At 39.5% G+C, this 25,848-nt stretch overlaps 1 protein-coding gene and 2 pseudogenes across 1 annotated transcript; 1 reads left to right on the top strand and 2 right to left on the bottom strand.

Annotated features, from left to right (window-relative positions):
• The first annotated feature begins 242 nt into the window (after positions 1–242).
• On the top strand, positions 243–7,766 carry LOC112443452 (endogenous retrovirus group K member 18 Env polyprotein-like). Its single transcript, XM_024983200.2, has 2 exons — positions 243–668; positions 5,417–7,766. Exon 2 carries the CDS (start codon positions 5,778–5,780, stop codon positions 6,945–6,947), a length of 1,170 nt encoding a protein of 389 aa, XP_024838968.1. The 5' UTR covers positions 243–668; positions 5,417–5,777; the 3' UTR covers positions 6,948–7,766.
• OR5D48P (olfactory receptor family 5 subfamily D member 48, pseudogene) lies at positions 16,624–17,432 on the bottom strand (annotated as a pseudogene).
• On the bottom strand, positions 24,191–25,151 carry OR5D91P (olfactory receptor family 5 subfamily D member 91, pseudogene; annotated as a pseudogene).

Here is a 25,848-nt window from a genome sequence, read left to right as displayed (position 1 = left end):
GAGTTTGAGTAAGCTCCGGAAGTTGGTGATGGACAGAGAAGTCTGGCATTCTGCAGCCCATGGGGTCACAAAGAGGCAGACATGACTGAGCAACTGAACTGACTGACTGATTGATGATACTGCTGATCAGTTCAGTTCAGTCGCTCAGTCATGTCCGACTCTTTGTGACCCCATGAATTGCAGCATGCCAGGCCTCCCTGTCTGTTGGGAAGCGTAGTGCAAAATAGCCGTAAAAGGAGAAAGTCCTTGGGAAAATGGCGAAGGGCCAGAAGTACGCGGCTTTGCACTACGGATAGAAAGACATCTCCTGCCTTTGGTTATGCTCGGCGCCAAGAGTTAATAATAAATAGGGATGTTACTTGTGAGAGCGGGTTGTGGGAGAAGCCCATGAGTGATTCAGAGCGCGCTGTCCTTGAAATGTTTCTACTGATAATGTGTTAACTCCGTATGCGCTCTGCTGGCCGCATACTTTGAGCTCTTTGTTCCTGCTTCTATAAAAAAGCTTGACTGCAGAAATAAACTTGTCAGTCCTTGCAAGAGACTGTCCAAGTGTCCTTCTTTCAGGTTCGTCGCTTCCAAGTCCCGGGGAGAAAAACCCCAACAAGTGGCGCCAGGAACAGGGACTTGAGAGAAAGGCTGAACAAAGCGACGAGCCCCTGCAGAAAGAGGTAAGCAGGATGGGACAACATAGCAGTAAAATTCCTTTCATTTCTATAATGCATCATTTTTTGAAACAAAACGGTGTTAATGTTTCAAGAGATCAGTTGAACTGATAGCATATGATCAGTATATGCTATCATATACTAGTGGAACATAATCCATGGTTCCTGGAGGAGGGGACTCTTGATCTTGATGTATGGAAAAGGGTTAAGAATAATGTTTTGCGAGCATATCGGCAGGGAGTTTGCATTCCGCCTCAGTGGTGGGTTACCTGGTCACTCATACGGGCTGTCATAGAACAAATTGAAGGACACAATGCATGAATATGAGCTTGATGAACAAGACATGCAAGGTGCTTTGAAATGCAAGAATGTCATGCTCAATCAAACACAACACCTGGAAAAACAACTTGAGGATGTATCTATTAAGGATGTGCCAAAACCGAAAACGCTTAAGGCGGAAGTCATTTCGTTCAGTGGACAGCCCAAATCTGAGGCTTTTCCTGCTCCATCTGTAACTGCAGTTGCTAACCTTGCTCATACTAACCGCTTCACTCCTCTGTGGGAGATGCCTGCTTGTGCTTTCACTTTCCCAATACAATTTGATCAACCCGTCCAGGGTCAAAATTCTTGGGACGGTATAGATTTTAGCATGTTGTCTAGCTTTAAGAAAGCATGTACTCTGTATGGACCTACTTCTCCTTACTGTATAGAATTTCTCAGAGGATGGGCTGACCATGGATGCCATATGATTTTTTTCAAGTGGCAAAGATGGTTTTAAATCCTCAACAATTACTGCAGTGGCAAATGTTGGTTGGTGATGAGGCCCAACAGCTGATGATTGACCAGCAATCTCGTGGTAACCCTGCCAATTTAACCTATGATATACTGACTGGAACAGGGACTATGGCTGATGTAATGGTGCAATTAGCTAATGTTACCCTTGAGATGTTACATTTCATTAAAGAAACTGCCTGCAGGGCATGGGCAAAGGTTGATAGCGCTAACTCTGATGGTTCATTTGTTAAGATTATTGAAGGACATGAGGAGGAATATTCTCAATTTATAGGAAAATTAAAGGATGCAATTGAAAAATCTATTAAGGATGTGACTTTACAAAACATTATTTTAAAACAACTTGCTTTTGAAAATGCTAATGAGTCAATCTGTGCTCAGACCAATTCGAGAGACTGGCTCTCTTATGGAATATTTGAAAGCATGTAGGGACATCGGGTCTATGTCCCATAGAGCAAAATTGGCAGCATTGGAAACCTTTAATGTACAAAAGGCTGCTAATACCAAATGTTTTAACTGTGGGAAGCCCGGCCATATGAAAAAACAATGTCACCTGCCAACACAGGCCAGAAAAAATAATACTACTTCTAATAGGAAGAGACCCCCAGGAGTATGTCCAAGATATAAAGGGGGTTTCATTGGCTGAATGAATGTCATTCTAAATTTGATAAGGATGGAAACACTTTGAACCCCGGTGCACAGCAAAAACAACAGGGAAACTGATAAAGGGGCCATCCTCTAGCCCCGCTACAAAAGGAGGACCTAGCGTTATGACGCTACAAGCAGCTACATCTAAGAGTGCTTGCATTGATACACCTAGTCCTTATGATATGGAACTAATAGAATTATACAACCCTCACAAAATTCCCACTGGATATTATGGCCCGATTCCACCCGGGACAGTGGGACTGATTTTGGGACGTAATAACTGCACAATGAGAGGTTTAGTGGTATTGACCGGTGTTGTGGACGAAGATTATGAAGGGGAAATACATGTTATGGTAAATGTTGTGAAAATGGGAAATGCATACTTACAAAAAGGGGAACATTTTGCACAATTATTACTTTTGCCATATGTTAAACCAATGAAGGCATCTGATAAAGTTCGGCAGGGAGGCTTTGGCAGTACCAACCCTACTGCTGCACTATCCACCTTATTAAAGGAACATCAGAAACCCATGCTTACTTTATGCATACGGGGAAAGAATTTCACAGGCATGTTAGATATTGGAGCTGACATTTCAGTCATTAGAGCTGCAGAGTGGTCCCTCAATTGGGGTAAGGTTGTGGCTCCTTCTAGCCTATTAGGAGTGGGTGAAGCTGATGCCACACAAACTTTTTTCAGTGCATCCTATTTACAAGTGTATGGCCCTGATCAAATTGTAGCTTATCTTAAACCCTATATTACTGATATCCCTATCAATTTATGGGGACGGATTTTCTTGAACAAACAAAAGCCACAATTTCTTTAAATGAACCTTTTACTGGGGCCATTGAGTTAACACCGCTGCCCCTCGATTGGGAATCTGATACCCCAGTATGGACACCTCAGTGGCCCCTAACTAAAGAAAAATTGGCAACTCTTATGCAATTAATTAATGAACCAATTACAAAAAGCTCATATAGAACCTTCATTTTCCCTGTGGAATTCCCCTGTTTTGTAATAAAAAAGAAGTCAGGGAAAATGGCGAATGTTGATAGATTTAAGAAATGTTAATAATACCATGTCACCTATGGGGCCCTTACAACCCGGATTGCCCTCCCCTTCTATGGTACCAAAAGGATGGTCTGTAGTTATTATTGACTTACAAGACTGCTTTTTTACTATACCTTTGCACCCTAAAGATAGAAAACGTTTTGCCTTTTCAGTTCCTTCTATAAATCACATGGCTCCTGTTAAAAGATTCTGATGGAAGGTGCTACCTCAGGGAATGATGAACTCCCCTACCATTTGCCAATATCTCATATCTGTTTTATTACAACCCATTAGAGACAAGTATCCTACTGTATTTATAATTCATTATATGGATGATATACTTCTCTCTATGGAATCTGAACTCTGTTTACAACAGTTATATAAGGAAGTTACTATTACTCTTCAAAATCATGGCCTGCTTATTGCGCCAGATAAAATTCAGTGGAAAGCACCCTTTAATTATTTAGGACATGTTATGGAAGAATCTAAAATCAAACCTCAAAAAACTCAAATTTCTGTGCAATCTCTACGCACACTGAATGATTTTAAAAAATTGCTAGGAGATATTAATTGGCTGCGGCCATCTGTTGGCATCCCCACCTATGCCTTACAAAATCTATTTAAAATTTTAGAGGGATCCCCCGACCCTAATAGCCCTAGGCAGCTAACAAAAGAGGCCAAAGAAGAACTGGCCTTAGTGGAGAAACGCATTCAACAATCTTTTTCAACTCGGCTAGATTATGATCAACCAGTTTCTTTATATATATTCCCTGCTGAACATTCGCCCATGGCAATTATAGCTCAGCATAGCCCAATAGAATGGGTATATTTACACACTAAACAGTCTAAAAAAATTGTATCATATATTGAGAAAATAGGGCACTTAATTGTGTCAGGAAGAAGCCATGTACAAACTTTGACTGGATTTGATCCATATGCAATACACGTTCCCTTGACAAAAAAGGAATTGCAAATTGCCTTACAGTATAACCTGACCATGCAAATGGAATTAAGCGATTTTCAGAATGTTATCTCATTTCATCTGCTGAAAAGAAAATTGTGGGACTTTCTACAATGTCCTAAATTCATTGTAACTAATATCATTGCATCCCAGCCTATTACCAATGCACCCACCTATTTCATTGATGGCAACAAGAATGGCATAGCAGGGATTGTCGGCCCTGATATCAAAGAGAAATTACCCACTACCTATTCTTCAGTACAAAGAGTTGAATTGTATGCTTTATATGCTTTTTTGTCACTTCAACCATTATCCTTCAATGTATATACTGATTCCAAATACCTTGCTTCCCTTTTTCCTGATTTTGTTACCACCTTTTTATACAACCTAGATGAAGAATTATATACTCTCTTTTCACAGACTCAAGCTTTAATTCGCTCACGTACGGAACCTTTCTTTATTGCACATATACATGCTCATTCAGGTTTACCTGGCCCTCTGGTCGCAGGAAATGATGCTGTTGACAGGCTCATAGCTCCCATTTTTACATCTGCCAATGACGAACATGCTATTCTTCATACAAATGCTAACAGATTGCACTCTAAATACCATATTCCTCTCACTGAAACATGACATATTATTAAAACCTGTGATGTCTGTGCCCCTCTGCACTTACGAACTACGATTTCAGGAGTTAATCCCCAGGGGCAACAACCTAATTCCCTTTAGCAATCTGATTTCACTCACTACTCCTTAAGAAGTTTTCTTTGCTTTTTGTCTCACTTGATACATTTTCAGGCTTTATCTGGGCAGTACCTGTCTCTTCAGAATCCAACAAACACACCATTTCTGCACTCTTACTCACCTTCCCCGTTATGGGGATTCCTTCTGTCTTGAAAACAGACAATGGACCTGCATTCGCCTCACATTCGTTTCGTTCATTTTTATCAGAATGGAACGTCACACACATTACAGGAATACCCTATAATCCTCAGGGGCAAGCCATTATCGAAAGAGCCCACCGCATCCTAAAAACTCATTTACTAAAACAGAAAGGGGGAATATGGAAGAGGAGATACACTTCTTATCCTATGAACCCTCAATTACTATTATCTTTAACTCTTTATTCCCTGAATTTTTTAAATTTAACAAAAAATAATTCTGACACTCGTGCAGATAGACATTTTGCAGAAGACAAAAACAGCAAATTAGAAATCAATACACCAATATGGTATAAACAATTTAATCAGTGGCTGCCAGGAATCTTACGACTCCTAGGCAAGGGTTATGGTCTTGTCATTGCAGATGGAGAGGAAATCAGGGTTCCCCTTTGCCATGTCCACTACCGAGAAGGACCCCAAAACCGGACTCACTCGGGAAGGGACGAAGTTGACACAAAGGGTCTCGTCAATGGCCCTGGAGGAGCCAATGAGGAAACACCATCGTCTAAATCCTTACTCGACATGGGTTCAAGTGAAAAAACATGACTCGTCAGGCTGAGCAGACATTGAAGAGTGCTGGAACTCCTATGACTCCAGATAAGCTGTTTCTGGCAATGTTAGCTGTTCTTTCCTGTTCCTCTGGGGTAAGTGCAGAGTGTGTTTATTGGGCATACATACCCAACCCACCACTTCTCTCCATAGTGGATTAGGTAGATAAAGCCCCTATGATCTTTACTAACGACAGCATGCATTTTCCAAGTCTCTGGTCCACAAAGCGACCAATCCATGAAGAAGATGAGGGAAAGCCAATCAATGTTTCCTTGGGATTCAAAACCTTGCCTATCTGTTTCGGTTCTCATCCCCTTTGCATGACTATCTTCCCACAGTGGTGGGCATACTCTGCCAACAATGGGACTGCTTCACGTCTGGGAATGTTTGCCGTGGCATCTTTCTTACTTAATGGTTCCGAGCGACATTATCCAGGCCAGATAGCCAACTATTCAAACTCGCTTTTTCAACCAGAGGAACCTACATGTCATACTGTATCTTGGAGAAGAACACAGGAGATACAACCGTTACATTGGTCTGACTGTCGAGGCCAATTTGGGAAAGTTTCTATAATTCAGCAAAATCATACCAATCATACATTTATATTTGTTGACTGGGGACCTCATGGTTTGTTTGTAAACTGTTCTGAAGAGCAGGAGGAACATCATAATTGCTCCTGGTTTAATAGATCAAGCATTGGAGGCTTTCATAAATCCAAGACAAGTTTCTGGACTGATAAGGACATATTGCTGAATTGGTATAATGGGGGCTTATCACCCTCACGACCCAGGATTGTCGTCCCCATTGTGGGGCCAGAACAATGGCACATTTGGAAAATTCCAGCAGCCTTAGAGCACTTCGCTAGTGTTTATGGGACTATGGGTGTGTTTCGTCCTTCTAATTACACCTTCCTATATAATAATACTGGCTATATTCAACCATGTGTTCACCTTCCGTACTTGTTTATTGTAGGGCATTTTGATATTGACTTATCAGCCAAGATTGTCAATTGTACTGCATGTGCATTGTATACCTGCCTTAATCACACCATTTCATATCACAATGCTAGCATTGTGCTAGTTAAACAAAGATCCGAGTTATGGCTTCCCGTAAACTTAACTGAGCCTTGGACTGATTCTGTATTTCTTTCTGTACTGTTGAAAACTGGGTTTAGGCGATCTAAGCACATCCTTGGGTGGATTATTGCAGGCATCTTAAGCCTTATCTCCATTGTGACTGTAGGAACTTTGTCTGGTATGGCTTTACATAATTCTATAGAAAGCATGATTTTATCACTGCTTGGCACAAAGACTCTCATGATCTATGGACTCGACAAGCTCAAATAGATCAGCAATTACAAACACTAATGAGTTACAAACTGCAGTTATCTGCTTAGGAGATCAAATGCAGCAACTGGCTTTCTGAACACGTATACGCTGTCACTGGAATTTTACTTCTTTTTGTCTGACTAACATGCCCTATAATAGCACTTAATATCCCTGGAATAAGATTAAGGCGCATTTGCAGGATCTCACAAGTAACTCAAGTTTAGACATCAATTTGTTGAAACAACAAGTTGCTAATTTTCAAGTTAGGGTACCTAGGGAATTGTATAGTACTCAATTCTATGATACTTTAACCAAAACCCTATTGTCTCTAGACCCTAGAGCTTGGCTTTCAGGAAGCAATATTTTCATATATGTATTAATCACCCTGCTCTTTTTGTCCTTGATTATAGGATACAGAAGTCTCTACTCAAGACTCCGTGCCTCCCACAATGGAGTCCAACTAGCCGCTGCCGTGCTTAATTTAAAAACAAAAGGAGGATATGTTGGGAAGCGTAGTGCAAAATAGCCGTAAAAGGAGAAAGTCCTTGGGAAAATGGCGAAAGGGCCAGAAGTACGCGGCTTTGCACTACGGATAGAAAGACATCTCCTGCCTTTGGTTATGCTCGGCGCCAAGAGTTAATAATAAATAGGGATGTTACTTGTGAGAGCGGGTTGTGGGAGAAGCCCATGAGTGATTCAGAGCGCGCTGTCCTTGAAATGTTTCTACTGATAATGTGTTAACTCCGTATGCGCTCTGCTGGCCGCATACTTTGAGCTCTTTGTTCCTGCTTCTATAAAAAAGCTTGACTGCAGAAATAAACTTGTCAGTCCTTGCAAGAGACTGTCCAAGTGTCCTTCTTTCAGGTTCGTCGCTTCCAAGTCCCGGGGAGAAAAACCCCAACACTGTCCATCACCAATTCCCAGAGTTCACTCAAACTCATGTCCATCGAGTCGGTGGTGCCATGCAGCCATCTCATCCTCTGTTGTCCCCTTCTCCTCCTACCCCCAATCCCTCCCAGCATCAGAGTCTTTTCCAGTGAGTCAACTCTTCGCATTAGTTGGCCAAAGTACTGGAGTTTCAGCTTTAGCATCATTCCTTCCAAAGAAATCCCAGGGCTGATCTCCTTTAGAATGGGCTGGTTGGATCTCCTTGCAATCCAAGGGACTCTCAAGAGTCTTCTCCAACACCACAGTTCAAAAGCATCACTTCTTCGGCTTTCTTCACAGTCCAACTCTCACATCCATACATGACCACTGGAAAAACCATAGCCTTGACTAGACGGACCTTTGTTGGCAAAGTAATGTCTCTGCTTTTCAATATGCTATCTAGGTTGGCCATAACTTTCCTTACCAGGAGTAAGTGTCTTTTAATTTCATGGCTGCAGTCACCATCTGCAGTGATTTTGGAGCCCCCCAAAATAAATCTGACACTGTTTCTACTGTTTCCCAGAGATCCAGCTATATTTCTGTACTACAGTCACAGAGGTCATAGCACTAATATTTTTAATTCATCCATGTGATCGCTGCACCTACTCCTTTATGTCACATATCAAGAAAGAAAAAAAAAGGCCATATAAAATATTGACCCAATAAGATGATACTACATAGTTTATTTGGAGGAAGAAATTGCAACCACTCCAGTATTCTTGCCTGGACAATTCAATGGACAGAGGAGCCTGGAGGGCTACAGTCTAGGGGGTCTCAAAAAGTCAGACACAACTGAACACACACACACACACACACACACACACACAGTTTCCTGTGTCGGAAATGATATACACATATGTAGGGGTGTTGGAAAACAAAGATTACACAAATTATTCAAAGGGATTGACAATTCTGGTGCAGCTAATTTGGGAAGATTTAGCCAAATGGGCAACCTATAACTCAGCAGCTAATTGAGGTTCCCATTTATAAGTGTAAGCTATTTTTAATATAGGGCTAAGAAATAAAGAAAATATCTGCTTACTTGTTTGAGCATCTGTTGTCACCACATCAATGCAGTTGGCCTGATATTTCAACTGAAGCTTTGTCAGGGATGGAATCAACAAATATACTTATAAATCCAATCAAAGGAGCATTTTAAAAGAGAATCACTTGAAATAGAAGGTTTTTGGTATTTTACTTTTTTGCTATTTTACAGATTTCTTAGTATGCTTTTATCAGTAAATCAAATATAAATGATAAAAATAGTTGAAGTCCATGTAGACCAAAGATAATTAGTGCAACAAGTTTATTAATTCTATAGAGTATTACTTTGTAATTCTAAATTCCTTTCTTCCAAATTTTGTTCAGAATTGCATGCTAGTTTTAGTTAAAGCAAGAACTGTGTATATGATATTAACTTGTTTCTTTTAAAAAAAAATTTATTTATTTATTTTTGGCTCATGGCTCCAGAACACAGGCTCGGTAGTCATGATACACAGGCTTAGTTGCCACGTGACATGTGGGATCTTCCCAGACCAGGGATCGAAACAGTGTTTTTATCCTCCAATATGTAGTTTAGTTAAAGCTTGAAGACTTAATTTCATAAGCTTTGACAGTGCTTCTAGGTAGAGAAGCCCTGATTGTGCATGCTCCCACAGAGAGGTTGGGATTGTGTTATGTAAATACATTTTAAAAAATGGATGTCTTAATTATTTGTGATATGGCATCTTTTTTGTTAAAAAAACAATTATTTCAGATTTAAAGATTTGTGAAAGTGGTAAGTGCCAAATACTCATTTAAAGAATAAATGACTAAATAGTTTTATTTACAGAATTTGTTATTTTTTAAACAACTACAACAAGTACAGTGAGAAAGAAAAACAAAATAAAAATCAGAAGAAAGACAAGTTAAACTACAGGACAATATTTGTCAGGAGAAATGTTGAGGTTCAAGAGTCTAAGCCAGAGAGATATTAAAATAAGTTGTTAATTTATTAAAGACAGATTGTTGAAAAAAGTTTTTCAAAGGGAGAAGTGTTTCATTTGTCTGATACAAAATCAGACTGTATCTTAACAGACACCAACAAGCAACTGGGGAAAATATCAAAATAGACTGGAATGCCAACAATATTGAAGAATGCCACAGATCATGTGATAAAGAAAATTATTTTATGATGTTGAGGACTATATAGTCCCTGACACACAGTTTTCCCACTGAGAAATTTAGGGAACTTTCCTAGTGGCTTAATAAAAATGAAGATTCTTTTAGGGCTACTGTAAGATATTTCAACTTCTTTCAAAGTAATATTTGCCAAAGTGTTGATGCCCAGAATTTTGTCACTTCCTTCTGCAAGCTCCCCAGGACAATCAAAAGAACCCATATCTCATTTTCTCCCATTTCCTGTGATCACCACAACTTTCATGACAGTATTCTTCATCAGTTCAGTTCAGTTCAGTTGCTCAGTCATGTTCGACTCTTTGCGACCCCATGAATTGCAGCATGCCAGGCCTCCCTGTCCATCATCAACTCCCGGAGTTCACCCAGACTCACGTCCATCGAGTCAGTGATGCCATCCAGCCATCTCATGCTCTGTCGTCCCCTTCTCCTCCTGCTCCCAATCCCTCCCAGCATCAGAATCTTTTCCAATGAGTCAACTCTTCTCATGAGGTGGCCAAAGTACTAGAGTTTCAGCTTCAGCATCATTCCCTCCAAAGAAATCCCAGGGCTGATCTCCTTCAGAATGGACTGGTTGGATCTCCTTGCAGTCCAACGGACTCTCAAGAGTCTTCTCCAATACCACAGCTCAAAAGCATCAATTCTTTGGTGCTCAGCCTTCTTCACAGTCCAACTCTCACATCCATACATGACCACAGGAAAAACCATAGCCTTGACTAGACAGACCTTTGTTGGCAAAGTAATGTCTCTGCTTTTCAATATGCTATCTAGGTTGGTCATAACTTTCCTTCCAAGGAGTAAGAATCTTTTAATTTCATGGATGCAGTCACCATCTGCAGTGATTTTGGAGCCCCCCAAATAAAGTCTGACACTGTTTCCACTGTTTCTCTATCTATTTCCCATGAAGTGATGGGACCGGATGCCATGATCTTCGTTTTCTTAATGTTGAGCTTTAAGCCAACTTTTTCACTCTCCACTTTCACTTTCATCAAGAGGCTTTTGAGTTCCTCTTCACTTTCTGCCATAAGGGTGGTGTCATCTGCATATCTGAGGTTACTGATATTTCTCCTGGCAATCTTGATTCCAGCTTGTGTTTCTTCCAGTCCAGAGTTTCTCATGATGTACTCTGCATAGAAGTTAAATAAGCAGGGTGACAGTATACAGCCTTGACGTACTCCTTTTCCTATTTGGAACAAGTCTGTTGTTCCATGTTCAGTTCTAATTGTTGCTTCCTGACCTGCAAACAGATTTCTCAAGAGGCAGGTCAGGTGGTCTGGTATTCCCATCTCTTTCAGGATTGTCCACAGTTTATTGTGATCCATGCAGTCAAAGGCTTTGGCATAGTCAATAAAGCAGAAATAGATGTTTTTCTGGAATTCTCTTGCTTTTTTCCATGATCCAGCGGATGTTAGCAATTTGATCTCTGGTTCCTCCGCCCTTTCTAAAACCAGCTTGAACATCAGGAAGTTCACAGTTCACGTATTGCTGAAGCCTGGCTTGGGGAATTTTGAGCATTACTTTACTAGCATGTGAGATGAGTGCAATTGTGCGGTAGTTTGAGCATTCTTTGGCATTGCCTTTCTTTGGGATTGGAATGAAAACTGACCTTTTCCAGTCCTGTGGCCACTGCTGAGTTTTCCAAATTTGCTGGCATATTGAGTGCAGCACTTTCACAGCATCATCTTTCAGGATTTGGAATAGCTCAACTGGAATTCCATCATTTCCACTAGCTTTGTTTGTAGTGACGCTTTCTAAGGCCCACTTGACACCCAATTTTTCAAGACATTTGTTTCGGTGAACACTCTGTTACAGTCATCCACAAAGGATAATTTATAAACCATATTACTACTACAGACCATTGATTATTGGAATCCAATTTTCTATTCACATGATGCTTGGTCTATGTTTAAGGCTAAAGATGTTGTCCAAATACTCATCTTTGAAAGTCTTCCCCCAAATTACCACTTCTTGCTTGAATTTCTTTGGGAAAACATAAACCTCACTAGAACATTATAATAGGAAAATACTTCTTTTAAAGAATTGAAGAATTGATTTAAAAAATGAAAAGAAAAAAAATGAATCAAGATATTGCACAGTAATGATCACATTGGAGGAGTACCATGTTTAGGATTGGAGATGCTATGTTAGTAGAATATGCAAGAATGCAGATAGGTGTCACAGATTATGAAACTATCTTTTCATAAATGTGAATCAAAAGATCTTTTAATAATCTTAATAAATCTAGTAGATTTTATATTTTTAAACTTTTTACATTTTTTGATTCTGAATTTCCCTTATGTAAGGGCTTCCCTGGTGGCTCAGAAGGTAAAGAATTTACCTTAAATGCAGGAGATGTGGGTTTGACCCCTGGATGGGGAAAGGTCACCTGGAGAAGAGAATGGCTACCCACTCCAGTGTACTTGCCTGGAGAATCCCGTGGACAGAGGAGCCTGGCAGGCTACAGTCCATGCATGCATGCTCAGTCACTTCAGTTGTGTATGACGCTGCATACCTGTGGACCGTAGCCCACCAGGCTCCTTTGTCCATAGGATTCTCCAGGCAAGAAGACTGGAATGGGTTGCCATGTCCTCCTCCAGGGGATCTTCTCCACCCAGGGATCGAACCCAGGTCTCCTGTGTCCTCTGTGTAGCAGGGAGATTCTTTGCCACCAGGCCACCAAAGGAAGCCCAGGTTACAGTCTATGGGCTCACAAACTGTTGGACATGACTGAGCAACTAACACACTTTGACTTTAGTTATGTAAGGAAAATGTCTTGTAATAGAATAATATAGTAAGATACGTGCCCAATATCAATCAGTATATCGGCTGTTGCCTTCTTTAGTTAGTCAACATATTAATATTGGCATGTATACATCATGCACCAGATCCAGGTTTTGTAATTATTGCTCCAGAAAGAAGTGAACATTGAACTGTACAATTCTTAGCAGTATTGTATGTATCCTCAGCAACCGTTTAGTCATAGTCTTTCAAGGAAGAAAAGTTATATTTATACTTGCTACCTCCAAAAGTTTTAAAGATAAGTAGCATATAAATCCATCTATAGAAACAGTAGTCCATAAATGTTACTTAATATAACCATTAGTGAACTAACCTATGTTATCTAACATATCAATGCATTGAGCTTCGTAGTTAAAATGTTTACTTTTAGATTGAAAGTGCAACCTAAGAATTTTTGGAAAAGAGTTTGCATTGCATTTTTATAAATAAACTGCCTATTCAAGAGCATTTACCAAGCAAAAATAATCTATACTAAAAGGATTTTGCAACTATTTGATCCTTTTCTCTTTTGTTTTCTTTTCTACTTAATATAAAAATCTAATGAGAACCAAATTACAAGTTACGTAACTTCAAATTTGCTATTTAAAACAGTGTATTTTAATTGTTATCTTAAAACATTACTGAATATGTCAGACATTACATGATGCATTCTCAAATTTTCTAAATCATTTTTGTGTTAGTAACAGATCTTTATTAAACTACACACAGATACACAGCACACTATTTTTGTTTCTGATTTTTTTTTTTAATTTTTGCAATGCTGTGTTGGTTTCTGCCATACAACAATGCTAATCAGCCATGATTATACATGCATCCCCTCCCTTCCTAGGCTCCCTCCCCTCTCCTCATTCCATTCCTCCCAGTAATCAGAGACCACCAGACTGGGCTCCCTGTACTGGATAGGAACATTTGGTTATGACCCTTGGATGACAAACAAAAGTTAAATTCCTATCTCTATTGCCATGCGTAAAGAGGGTCGGGAATTTTGCTGCATATTCCTAAACAATAAAAGACATATGATTTAGTGTAAAGCATTATGGTAAATATTTAATTTTCATAGAAAGCTCTAAATCATGGAAGGAAAGGTAATATTTAATTTGTTGAATTATAACTACAACACATAGCCCCTCCCTACTTTCTGCTTATAAACCTTAATCATGATTGAAGTGAAGTCGCTCAGTCGTGTCCGACTCTTTGCGACCCATGGACTGTAGCCCACCAGGCTCCTCTGTCCATAGAATTCTCCAGGCAAGAGTACTGGAGTGGGTTGCCATTTCTTCCTGCAGGGGATATTCCCGACTCAGGGATTGAACCCGGGGCTCCCGCAGTGGAGTCAGACACTTTACCGTCTGAGCCACCAGGGAAGCCCGTTGAGTGAAGTGAGTGAAGTTGCTCAGTCGTGTCCGACTCTTTGCGACCCCATGGACTGTAGCCCACCAGGCTCCTCCGTCCATGGGATTCTCCAGGCAAGAATACTGGAGTGGGTTGCCATTTTCTTCTCCAGGGGATCTTCCTGACCCAGGGATCGAACCCACGTCTCCCGCATTGCGGTCAGACACTTAACAGTCTGAGCCACCAGGGAAGCTAGGGAAGCCCGTTAGTAAGACACAAATAGGAAAGGCAAGACTTATTTATGTTTAATCTCAGTCATTTCCTTAAAGCAATCCAATGACCCATCAATTATTAAAACCTTTGGTAAAACCAGTCATAGTCATGGATTCTCTGCTATTTGCTATAGAATTACCTGGAATTATCAAGAAAGAATATCTTTGATGAGGTAAATGTTTTAATTAATCTTTGGTGAATATTGAGCCAGGGCTCTCCAGGTGGCGCTAGTGGTAAAGAATCTGCCTGCCAAAAAGGAGATGCCAGAGACTCTCGTTCAATCCTGAGAGGCCTGGATTAAATTCCTGTATTGGGAAGTTCCCCTAGAGGAGGAAATGGTGACCCACTCCAGTATTCTTGCCTGGAAAATTCCATGAACAGAGGAGCGTGAGGGGTTACAGTCTATGGCATCACAATGTCGGACCTGACTGAGAAGGCACGCATCACACATGCACAAATACAGAGCCAACTTCTTCATGTCACCCTATACCCCTGACCTAAAACATAACAGCTCTACAAGAAGCAAAAATTTTCAAACCTTGCCTTTGAGTTTAACCTTTTTTTTTTTTTTTTATTTACTTTGACCCAAACATAGATGAGACCCAAACAGGGACTTCATTGCTTCCAACGTAAGAATGGTCCAAGGAGGATGATTTACATACAGGTCTGTAGAGTGAAGATTAGTTGGTCCATTAGCTCAGCCCTGAAGCTCAAGTGACCTGCCTCATATCAGCAGAGCTGCCTCAGTAAAGTCACTATTTCAAAAATAGCTGCTGTTGCAACCTACTGGAGTTCATAAATGTTTCTTTTTTCATGAATAAATAGCCAATGCTTTACTGAAATCTGTACACTAAGTCATAATTAATTTGTTGGTTGTTATACTATCATGGGAGAACTGGTTTAAAGATACTGTAACTTAAATTGAATCAAAAATTACCTAAGTAAAATTTCTAGTAAAAGAGATAGATAAATACATTTTAAAATGTACAACCACAATGATGTACATGGAAAAACTTAAGTGATAGGTATACACTATATCTCCAACATTTGTATCATTTTCTTGCACTACCACATAGAGAATAATTTATATCTGGTTATATTAGCAATTATATTTAAACTATACAGTATTATGAACTATTTAAGTTAGATATATTTCAAATTTGTCTTTGCCTGGGAATCTTCCAAAGCCAAAGTGTTTCTTATGGAATTAATAAAGTCTTAAGATACTTGGAGTTTTACGCTGAGCAGCTCTCAATGTACTACTTTTACATTAAGACGTAAACTTCCTTACTGTAGGCATTAACTCTTCAGATCCTTTTAAAAGTCCTGCAGTTCACATGACTTGAATTAAACTGAAATTTAACCAGGACAAATACAAGGTCAGATATTATACACACAAAAAATTACAATTCAATGTTTGTATCAAACTTTTAGTTGAAGTAGTCTTTTATTTCTATTTTTATTTGTAATTTTAAAGTTACTTTAATAAAATAAAAGAGTGAACAGAAATTGGCCTGTCAATTGCAAGGTTAAAATAGGTTCATGATTCTATTTGCTATTGAGAAACTCTTACTCTCAAAAATCTTTCTAGCTTTGCATTTTATCACAGAACAATTTATTTATTTATTTATTTTTTCTTAAAAACCCATCCCCGGCGGCCCGGGCGCCGCCGCTCGGTTCGCGCCCCCGCGCCGCCCCTCGCTCGGCCGGTGCTGCTGCCGCCGCCGCCTCCGCCGCCGCCTCAGGCCTATCACAGAACAATTTAATGTTGATTAATTTCTTCACTGACTTTTTCACATCTTTGTTCCTGAGGCTGTAGATCACTGGGTTCAGCATGGGGATGACCACTGTGTAAAAGACAGAGGCCACCTTGACCATGAGCGATGAACTTCTGGAGTTAGGAACACAATAGAGGAAAAGGATGGAGAAGGCAATGGCACCCCACTCCAGTACTCTTGCCTGGAAAATCTCAAGGACGGAGGAGCCTGGTGGGCTGCAGTCCATGGGGTCGCTAAGAGTCAGACAGGACTGAGCGACTTCACTTTCACTTTTCACTTTCATGTATTGGAGAAGGAAATGGCAACTCACTCCAGTGTTCTTGCCTGGAGAATCCCAGGGACGGCGGAGCCTGGTGGGCTGCATAGTCCAGTCTATGGGGTCGCATAGAGTCGGACACCACTGAAGCGACTTAGCAGCAGCAGCAGAGGAAAAGGATGGTCCTGTGGAAGATGGTAATGGTGGTCAGGTGAGAGGCACAGGTGGAGAAGAATTTGTGGCGCCCCCCAGTCGGAAGCGTCCTTAAGACAGTGATAAAAATGAAAACTTAGGAGGTGCAAATAATCATCAGGCTGCTTACTTCATTGAATGTGGCAGAGACTAAAATGATCTCCTGGTTAATGCAGTGTCAGAGCAGGAAACAGCAACAATGGCTGCGTGCTCACAGACAAAGTTATTTATGAACTTAGTCCCACAAAAGGATAACCTTGATAAAACATATGTGTATGTTAAGGAACAGGCTATACTCCAAGAGTATAATGCAGACAACCACAAGGAACAAAGCTTCTGGGACATCACAACAGCATAGAGAAGAGGGTTACAAATGGCCACGAATCGGTCATATGCCGTCACTGCCAACAGGAATGTCTCTGTCACCACAAATATGCAGACAAAGAATTGTATGAGGCATCCTGTGAAGGAGATGGTTCTGTCTTCCACAACCAAGTTTTCTAGTAGCTTGGGTGTAACTACTGTCGAGTAACAGGAATCAACGAAGGATAAGTGGCTGAGAAAGAAGTACCTGGGCGTGTGGAGCCTGGAACTGGACTTCATGATCAGGATCATGCCTAGGTTCCCCAGCAGAGTGACTGTGTAGATGGTCAGGAAGACCAGGAACTGGGGCAGCTGGAGCTGAGGATATTCTGAGAAGCCCAAGAGAATGAAAGTGACCTTAGCACTCTGGTTTGCTTGGTTCCTGTGGACAAAGTATCAGTGTTGATCCAGAAGAGTAAAAACTAAACTTTGAAATAGGGAGAGAATAGAAAATGTGTTGCGAAGCTCACTGGGTCTCTGTTTACAGTGTTTCTATGCTAATGTTCACTTGTATGTCAATTATACAGCCAATAATAATTTTCATTGTGTATGATCTTCAGAAACAAAGAACTAAAACAGATTAGGTCTTGCTTTATTTCAAATAATAAAACTCATTATTATCAGCTGTTTTCAGGAGACATTGTCTTTGCGTGACTCTGAGCTGTGTGAAAACACCTAATATATACAATCCAATTACATGTATTGGAGAAAAACATGTCTTTAGGTTCCACAGTTTCTTACCTGCCTCACCTCCTGAGCTATGAGACAATTAACTTATATGCTAATTTGTATAATGGTAACATCTCTGCAAAACAGTTAATATAATATTTTCTTGGTTGTTGTATCTCCTTTCAATTCCTTTCTTATTCCTAGTTATTCCAAATTCTCAACCCATTCTGGAGCTATGCTATAAGACATACTAAACTTTTTCACTTATCTTGAATTAATTTTGAAAATGTTTAAATGTATTCTTCATAGCCAATTGTATTATTCATCAGAAGTTTCAAAACAAAATATGAGCTATGCTTCTTGTGATAATAGTTGAAACAATATTGAACAGAAAACTCATTTTTTTCCATTGTAGCAGATTTTGGAGTTTGGGTGACAAAAATAAGAACTGTGAAAGTACTGGAGAAAGCTTATAGGCTTCAGAATGGATCCAATATATACTCTGCCATTTTGAATTAAGTTTTTAGTTCTTCCAAAGAAAAGTGGCTGGAAAACACCTATTTCAAATGGGACAGCAGAATATTTCTTGATTATTACTGATCACAATAATCAGTAACTTTTCCTCTATAGTAAGATAAGAATAGTAACATAAATTTTAAATCACTAGATTAGAACTAGATACTTCAATAATGAATTCAAATGCTGTAAGACATGGTAGAACAGATATTTACCTTTTTATATATCAGAATTATGAATAATTGTTATGATTTCAAACACCTGATATGTTTGTGAAAACAAGCATGGACATCTATCAACTGGTGGACACATTGGGGAAGACAATGCAGAAATCCCTTCTTCTGGAAGCCACACAATGGAAACACTGTAGAATTTCATTAGAACACTTGGTTTAAGATGCACCTTTCCTTATTTTCCTCTAGGTTTTCTCACCACACTATAGCTTTCTCTGATTCCCACCTGATGAACTTGTAAGAAAGATACCTCCCAAGGACCATGTCCACAACAGACCCTCTGTAACAATACTTTGTAAGGTCTCAGCACTGCAAAGATTGATTATGACTATTATTCCAGCCACATTCCTTCAATTTAAAATGCTCTGTGCAAGATTATGAGAATAATTTTCCATGATTGTTTAATATAACAGTGACTTTAAGATTCTAAATAAATGTTAATAGCAAATGTATAACATTAACATTATTCAGTATGACTTTTCCAAAAACTGCTTGGATCTATAAGTTCAACCTCATTATCACTTAATACATCCTTCTTAGTGAAGGTGGATTTATCAACCTCTGTTATATAGTACATGCCTATTTCTTTATAATTTATTTCCCCATTTTATTCTTTCTTATGATGTTTGCTTTATTTTGCCACCTTCTTTTATAGACATGACTCATTGTTTCATCCCCTCTGTATACAGACAAACTTGCATATTTATCACTCAATTACTGTAGGTTATGAGCACCGAAGAATTGATGCTTTTGAACTGTGGTGTTGGAGAAGACTCTTGAGAGTCCCTTGGACTGCAAGGAGATCCAACCAGTCCATTCTGAAGGAGATCGGCCCTGGGATTTCTTTGGAAGGAATGATGCTAAAGCTGAAACTCCAGTCCTTTGGCCACCTCATGCGAAGAGTTGACTCATTGGAAAAGACTCTGATGCTGGGAGGGATTGGGAGCAGGAGGAGAAGGGGACGACAGAGGATGAGATGGCTGGATGGCATCACTGACTTGATGGACGTGAGTCTGGGTGAACTCCGGGAGTTGGTGATGGACAGGGAGGCCTGGCGTGCTGAGATTCGTGGGGTCGCAAAGAGTCGGACACGACTGAGCGACTGATCTGATCTTATCTGATATCCCTATTATTTATAAATATGGCTGTTACTGTCACTTTATTTCTAGAAAATTACAGGAAAATCTTGAAGACAAGGCCCACTTTGTGGGCCTTCTTTTGCCAAAAGAAGAATTCTCCATTTCTGACTTTATGGTTGATACCCAGTGAGAAAACTAGGATACAAATTATTTGAAAGAAAGAGGACATGTATACCTGTGGCGGATTCATTTTGATATAAAGAAAAAAAAAAGAATTGGAATATAACTCCATAAACCTTGTCAGCCAAAACGTGGTTCTTTGTGCACACCTTGTTCTACACATGTGTCCGTCTCCTACAAAGATTACTGGATCTTTGTATTTTCTTTTTTAAGTAAAACAAAAGAGACATGAATCAACTCACCCAAATACAGAAGAACTTGAATGAGTCATTTAGTGAAGAACTCTTTGCTAAGATTAATGAACTCCAGCAATGTTGCTGCTTAGGACTTAACAGAAACACACCTGAAAAGGGTAGTAAAAGTGCCCAGTATTTTTCATTAATTATTTCATACTTTATGATTTTCCAACCTGTTGAGAAAACTCAGAGATACCAAAGATAAGATCAAGCCTGAAAAGTAAATCCTGGCACCAAACTTTATCACAAATATATGCCATCATGACCTTAGGCATGTGAAAACTAGAGAATATAACTGAGGTACTGCCTTGATGACTGCAATTCAACTAATTACATTTTAACTCTGAACTCTGTCCCAGGTGGTGTATTGATTGTATATTATTTCCCTAAAGCCTTAGGGCATTTGTATTATCAACTTTACTCATTTAATCTTAAAAAATAAAAAAACACCATTAAAAAAATCTATGTGGATATAAAATACATAAATCCACAAGGGGAAATTATACACGAATAGATTTATCTTTTATTAATCCATATTTAATTTTTAAAATTTTCTTATGAAGGTATATATATATATATTCTTATGTTTCTAAACATATGGCTGCTAAATTATAATTATACTGTTTATACTTTACAATATTTACCATTTATACTTTACAAAATTTGTACTATAAACTTTATTTTATATTTACACTATTGATTCTATTGATAGAAAACAGATTCCATTGGCTTTTCAAATATAGAATGTTCTCAGATGTTTATATTTATTACTGAATCTAAAAAGAAATTTTGGATGATATGTTTTCTAAAAACATCTGTTTATGAAAAGGATGATATTTTCACTAATTTTGGTAACTACCCAACTTGGCTTTAAGGACACAGGTTAAAAATAATAACTTGATAGAAGGAGCTGAAGTGCAAGCAGTGAAAGATTTTACTTTCTTAGGCTCCAAAATCATTGCTTTATGGTGACTGCACCCATGAAATTAAAATGCACTTGCTCTGTGGAAGGAAAGTTATGACAAAACTAGGCAGCACATTCAAAACCAGAAACATCACTTTGCCAACAAAAGTCCATATAGTCAAAACCATGGTGTTTCCAGTAGTCAGGTATGGATGTGAGAGCTGGACCATAAAGAAGACAAAGTGCTGAAGAATTGTTCTTTCAAATTGTGGTGCTGGGGAAGACTCCTGAGAGTCCTTCGGACAGCAAGATCCAACCAGTCAGTCCGGAAGGAAATCAGCCCTGAATATTCATTGGAAGGACTGATGCTGAAGCTGAAGGTCCAGTGCTTTGGCCGCCTGACATGAAGAGCTGACTCACTGGAAAAGACCCTGATGCTGGGAATGATTGAAGGCTAGTGGAGAAGAGGGCAGCAGAGGATGAGATGGTCAGATGGCATCACCGACTCAATGGACATGAGTGTGAGCAAACTCCAGGAGTCAGTGCAGGGCAGGGAAGCCTGGCGTGCTGCAGTCCATGGGGTGGCAAAGATTCAGACACGACTTAGTGACTGAACAACAATAACAACAAGCTTATTTCTCACTAGTGGAAGATTCAAAATACATTTTGACTGGGCAGCTGTGCCCTATATGGGCTCTGATTTCTCCCAACTTGTACCGCACCATCATCATGGTGCTTCTGAGGTTATGATTCTCTTAATATTCACTGGAGAAAGAATAGATTCTCCTTCAAATAAATGATGCCAGGACAATTGGGCATTCACAAGTAAAATTACGGGATTGGACACTTGCCTCATATTATATACAACAGTTAACTCAGAAAGTGAACAAGGACCTGAATGAAAGAGCATAAACTATAAAACTCTTACAAGAAAAACACAGGCCTTACATTTCATGCCCTTGAATTTGGCAGTAGATTCTTAAACAGGGAAACCAAAACATGAGTGACAATAAATAAATAAATAAATAAATAAATAAATAAATAAATTGCTATTGTACTTCCTCAAAATTTAAAATATTTGTATATTAAAAACATTATTAATAAAGTGAAAAGAAAAGGTACAGAAAAGAAACAATAAAGACAAAAAGTCAAAGCAGATACAACACAAAATTTACAAATGTCCAATAAGCATGTGAAAATACTCTCAACATATTTAGTTATTAGGAAAATGCAAATCAATGTCATGATGAGACATCAATTTATATCCACTGGATTTGCTATAATATAAGTATATAATAGCAATGATTAGCAAGGATATGAAGCAACCAGAAGAGTTATATATTATGCCTGGGAATCTAAAATGCTACAGACACTGTAGAATAAGTTTGGTGGCTCCTCTCACATGGATGAACATAGAATTACTATTAGACAAAATGCTTAGCAGGGAAAAAAAATAGTCTTTCACAAAGAGGTGTTAGGCTTTTCCCCCAATTTCTGGCAGATAATATATATCTTATGTGATAGTAGACTCTATTTAGGGAGGAGGGTCTGGGTACACCTGATACCAAGGTGGGTGCGTGCTAAGTCGCTTCAGTGGTGTTTGATTCCTTGCCACCCTATGGACTTTAGCCCACCAGGCTTCACTGTCTATGGAATTCTCCAGGCAAGAATACTGGAATGGGTTGCCATGCCCTCCTCCAGAGGATCCTCCCAATCCAGGAACTGAACCCATGTCTCCTACATCTCCTGCACTGGTAGGCAGGTTCTTACCACTAGTGCCACCTGGGAAGCACCACAGCACATAGAATTCACTCCTTAGACTGGATGTGAGTTTACTGTGAAGTGTGTTAGTTGCTCAGTCGTGTCTTAATCTTTGTAACTCCATGGACTGAAGCCCGCCAGGCTCCTCTGTCATGGGATTCTCCAGGCAAGGATACTGGAGTGGGTTGCCCTCCCTTTCTCCAGGGGATCTTCCCCACCCAGGGATAGAACCAAAGTTTCCTGCATTGCAAGTGGATTCTTTATCATCTGAGCCACCAGGGAAGTCCATGAGTTTGCTAGTTGGGCAAAATTAAATCAGGTTAACCAAGATTCTCTAATTGATATTAGCAGGGCCCCCATTCAATCCACCATTAATGTTACTTACCAATGAAGTTCTCTGTTATGTTATCATTGTACATCAATAGCTATTTTATATGTAATTTGACTGATGTGAAATACTGTTTTAGATTTAGCTGGAACTATTTCTGAAGTGTGCATTTCTTAATTTTATTTTTGATGATTTATGTACAAAAAACAAATAAATTTTATATTAACAAGTAGAATTTTACCAAATCTTATTCAGGATTCTGTGGGGACAGAGACATGACTTCTTTGCACTTATAATGTACCAGTTCTTTCTATGTGGTGTTAAATAAATATATCCTTTAAATTTAGGCTTCCCTGGTACCTTAGATGGTAAAGAATCTGCCTGCAATGCAGGAGACATACGTTTGATTACTGGTCATGCAGATACCCTGGAGAAGAGAATGGCTACCCACTCCAGTATTCTTTCCATGGACACAGGAGCCTGGCAGGCTAAAGCCCATAGAATTGTAAAGAGTCAGACATAACTGAGCAACTAAGCACAGGAATGTCTTTTAACTTTAGTGTCTTAGTGTTGAACAACTCTTAGTTACTATGATTCAACTCATGTAACTCCCTCATGGTTAACTATAAACTTTCATGACAACTCAAATCCACTCTTCGATTGACTTATAATGACTTAAAGAAAAGAAAAAAAGAAGACTCACCTGAACAGCCAAATGGTAATGTGTCTTTACTCAGAAATCTTTACATGACAAATACTTTATCTAGAGACTTCAATAGTCTAGGCTTTAATTAGGTGTTATTTATTATTTTATTGCTAAGTCTCTACAGTTTACTAAAGTGGTTGAATGATGTATCAACAAGGGAATTTCATTAAATGTGTGCACTGTTTTCCTTCCTAAAAATTGGAATTTGAAATGCTATTAAAAAATGCTACAAAACTTGGACAGTTCTCCACAGTGCTCTTGTAAATGAAAAAGCAAACCTAAGCCATTTTACATTCATTGACATAATAATTTGGTATTGACTCGCTTCCTAGCTGGAGAAGGCAATGGCAACCCACTCCAGTACTCTTGCCTGGAAAATCCCATGGATGGAGGAGCCTGGTGGACTGCAGTCCATGGGGTCGCTAAGAGTCAGACAGGACTGAGCGACTTCACTTTCACTTTTCACTTTCATGCATTGGAGAAGGAAATGGCAACCCACTCCAGTGTTCCTGCCTGGAGAATCCCAGGGATGGCGGAGCCTGGTGGGCTGCCTTCTATGGGGTCTCACAGAGTTGGACACGACTGAAGCGACTTAGCAGCAGCTTCCTAGCAGTCTGTTTCACATCTTTGTTCCCGAGGCTGTAGATCACTGGGTTCAGCATGGGGATGACCACTGTGTAAAAGACAGAGGCCACCTTGACCATGAGCCATGAACTCCTGGAGTTAGGAACACAGTAGAGGGAAAGGATGGTCCCGTGGAAGATGGTAATGGCAGTCAGGTGGGAGGCACAGGTGGAGAAGGCTTTGTGGAGCCCCCCAGTTGAAGGCATCTTCAGGACAGTGATAAAAATGAAAACATAGGAGGTGAGAATAATTATCAGGCTGCTTATTTCATTAAACATGGCAGAGACTAAAATGATCTCCTGGCTAATGTAGGGGTCAGAGCAGGAAACAGCAACAATGGCTGCGTGCTCACAAACAAAGTTATTTATGATATTATTTCCTCTAAAGGACAATTCGGATAAAAAGTGGGTAAGAGTCAGGGAACAGACTGTACCCCCAAGAGTATGATGCACCCACCAGTAAGGAACAAAGCTTCTGGAACATGACAGCTGTGTAGAGAAGAGGGTTGCAAATGGCCACAAATCAGTCATATGCCATCACTGCCAACAGGAACGTCTCTGTCACCACAAATATGCAGGCAAAGGAGAACTGCATGATGCATCCTGTGAAGGAGATGGTTCTGTCTTCCACAATCAAGTTTTCTAGTAGCTTGGATGTAACTACTGTTGAGTAACAGAGATCAACAAAGGACAAATGTCTGAGGAAGTAGTACACAGGGGTGTGGAATTTGGGATTTATCTAGATAGTTAGGATCATGCCCAGGTTCCCCAGCACACTGACGGAGTAGATGGTTAAGAATAACAGGACAAGAGGTATCTGGAGTTCGGGATATTCTGAGAAGCCCAAGAGAATGAAAGTGACTTCAGCATTCTGGTTTTCTTGGTTCCTGTGGACAAAATATAAAAGTTGATTCAGAGAAATCTGCAGCAAAATTTGAAAGAAATGTAATGTTATTCCCTCAGTATTGTGGGATGTTTTTGTGACTCCATGGACTGTAGCCTACCAGGTTCCTCTGTCCATGAGATTCTCTGGGCAAGAACACTGGATGGGTTGTCATGCCCTCCTCCAGGGGATCTTCCTGACCTACGCATAGAATGAGAGTACTTATGGGGAAAAAGAGTGCATTGAATTATTATTATTTTTTAAATTAGCCTCTTTCCCTCCAAAATGCCTCTACTGTCTTTTTCTGACATTAAAATTCATTCTTTTCAAAGCTACTTCCTAAATTCTTACCAAAACCTGAAATGGCACTCAGTATAAAGGGAAGTTCATTCCACATAGACTTCTCTAAAAATTCTATATATCATTAGGAGTTGAAATTAAACACTCTGTTATTTTCACTCAGGTTTTATAACTTTATACTCCAAGAACACATATAACACTTCCAGATTTCCTGTACATGTATAACTATGTCATTCACATATTCCCCAACTCTTTTTCTTCAGTTATTCCTTTACATTCTTAAACATGTGATTAATTCCTGATTTCCTGAAAGTATGTTTCAATTTAACATGCAAATCATAGAGCACATATTCTCTAACTGAAAACGCTTTTTTTTTTTAAAGTCAGGATTTGTTCCCTATGTCTA

The sequence above is a fragment of the Bos taurus genome, chromosome 22 (assembly GCF_002263795.3).
Source record: "Bos taurus isolate L1 Dominette 01449 registration number 42190680 breed Hereford chromosome 22, ARS-UCD2.0, whole genome shotgun sequence".
In the NCBI taxonomy this organism is placed as follows: Eukaryota; Metazoa; Chordata; class Mammalia; order Artiodactyla; family Bovidae; genus Bos; species Bos taurus.
The sequence above is the reverse complement of the archived record's forward strand: the minus strand, read 5'-3'. Positions and strand labels throughout refer to the sequence as shown.

Bases quoted from the DNA above. Each gene is read 5' to 3' on its own strand.
- LOC112443452 (XM_024983200.2), top strand. From the start codon at position 5,778: ATGATCTTTACTAACGACAGCATGCATTTTCCAAGTCTCTGGTCCACA.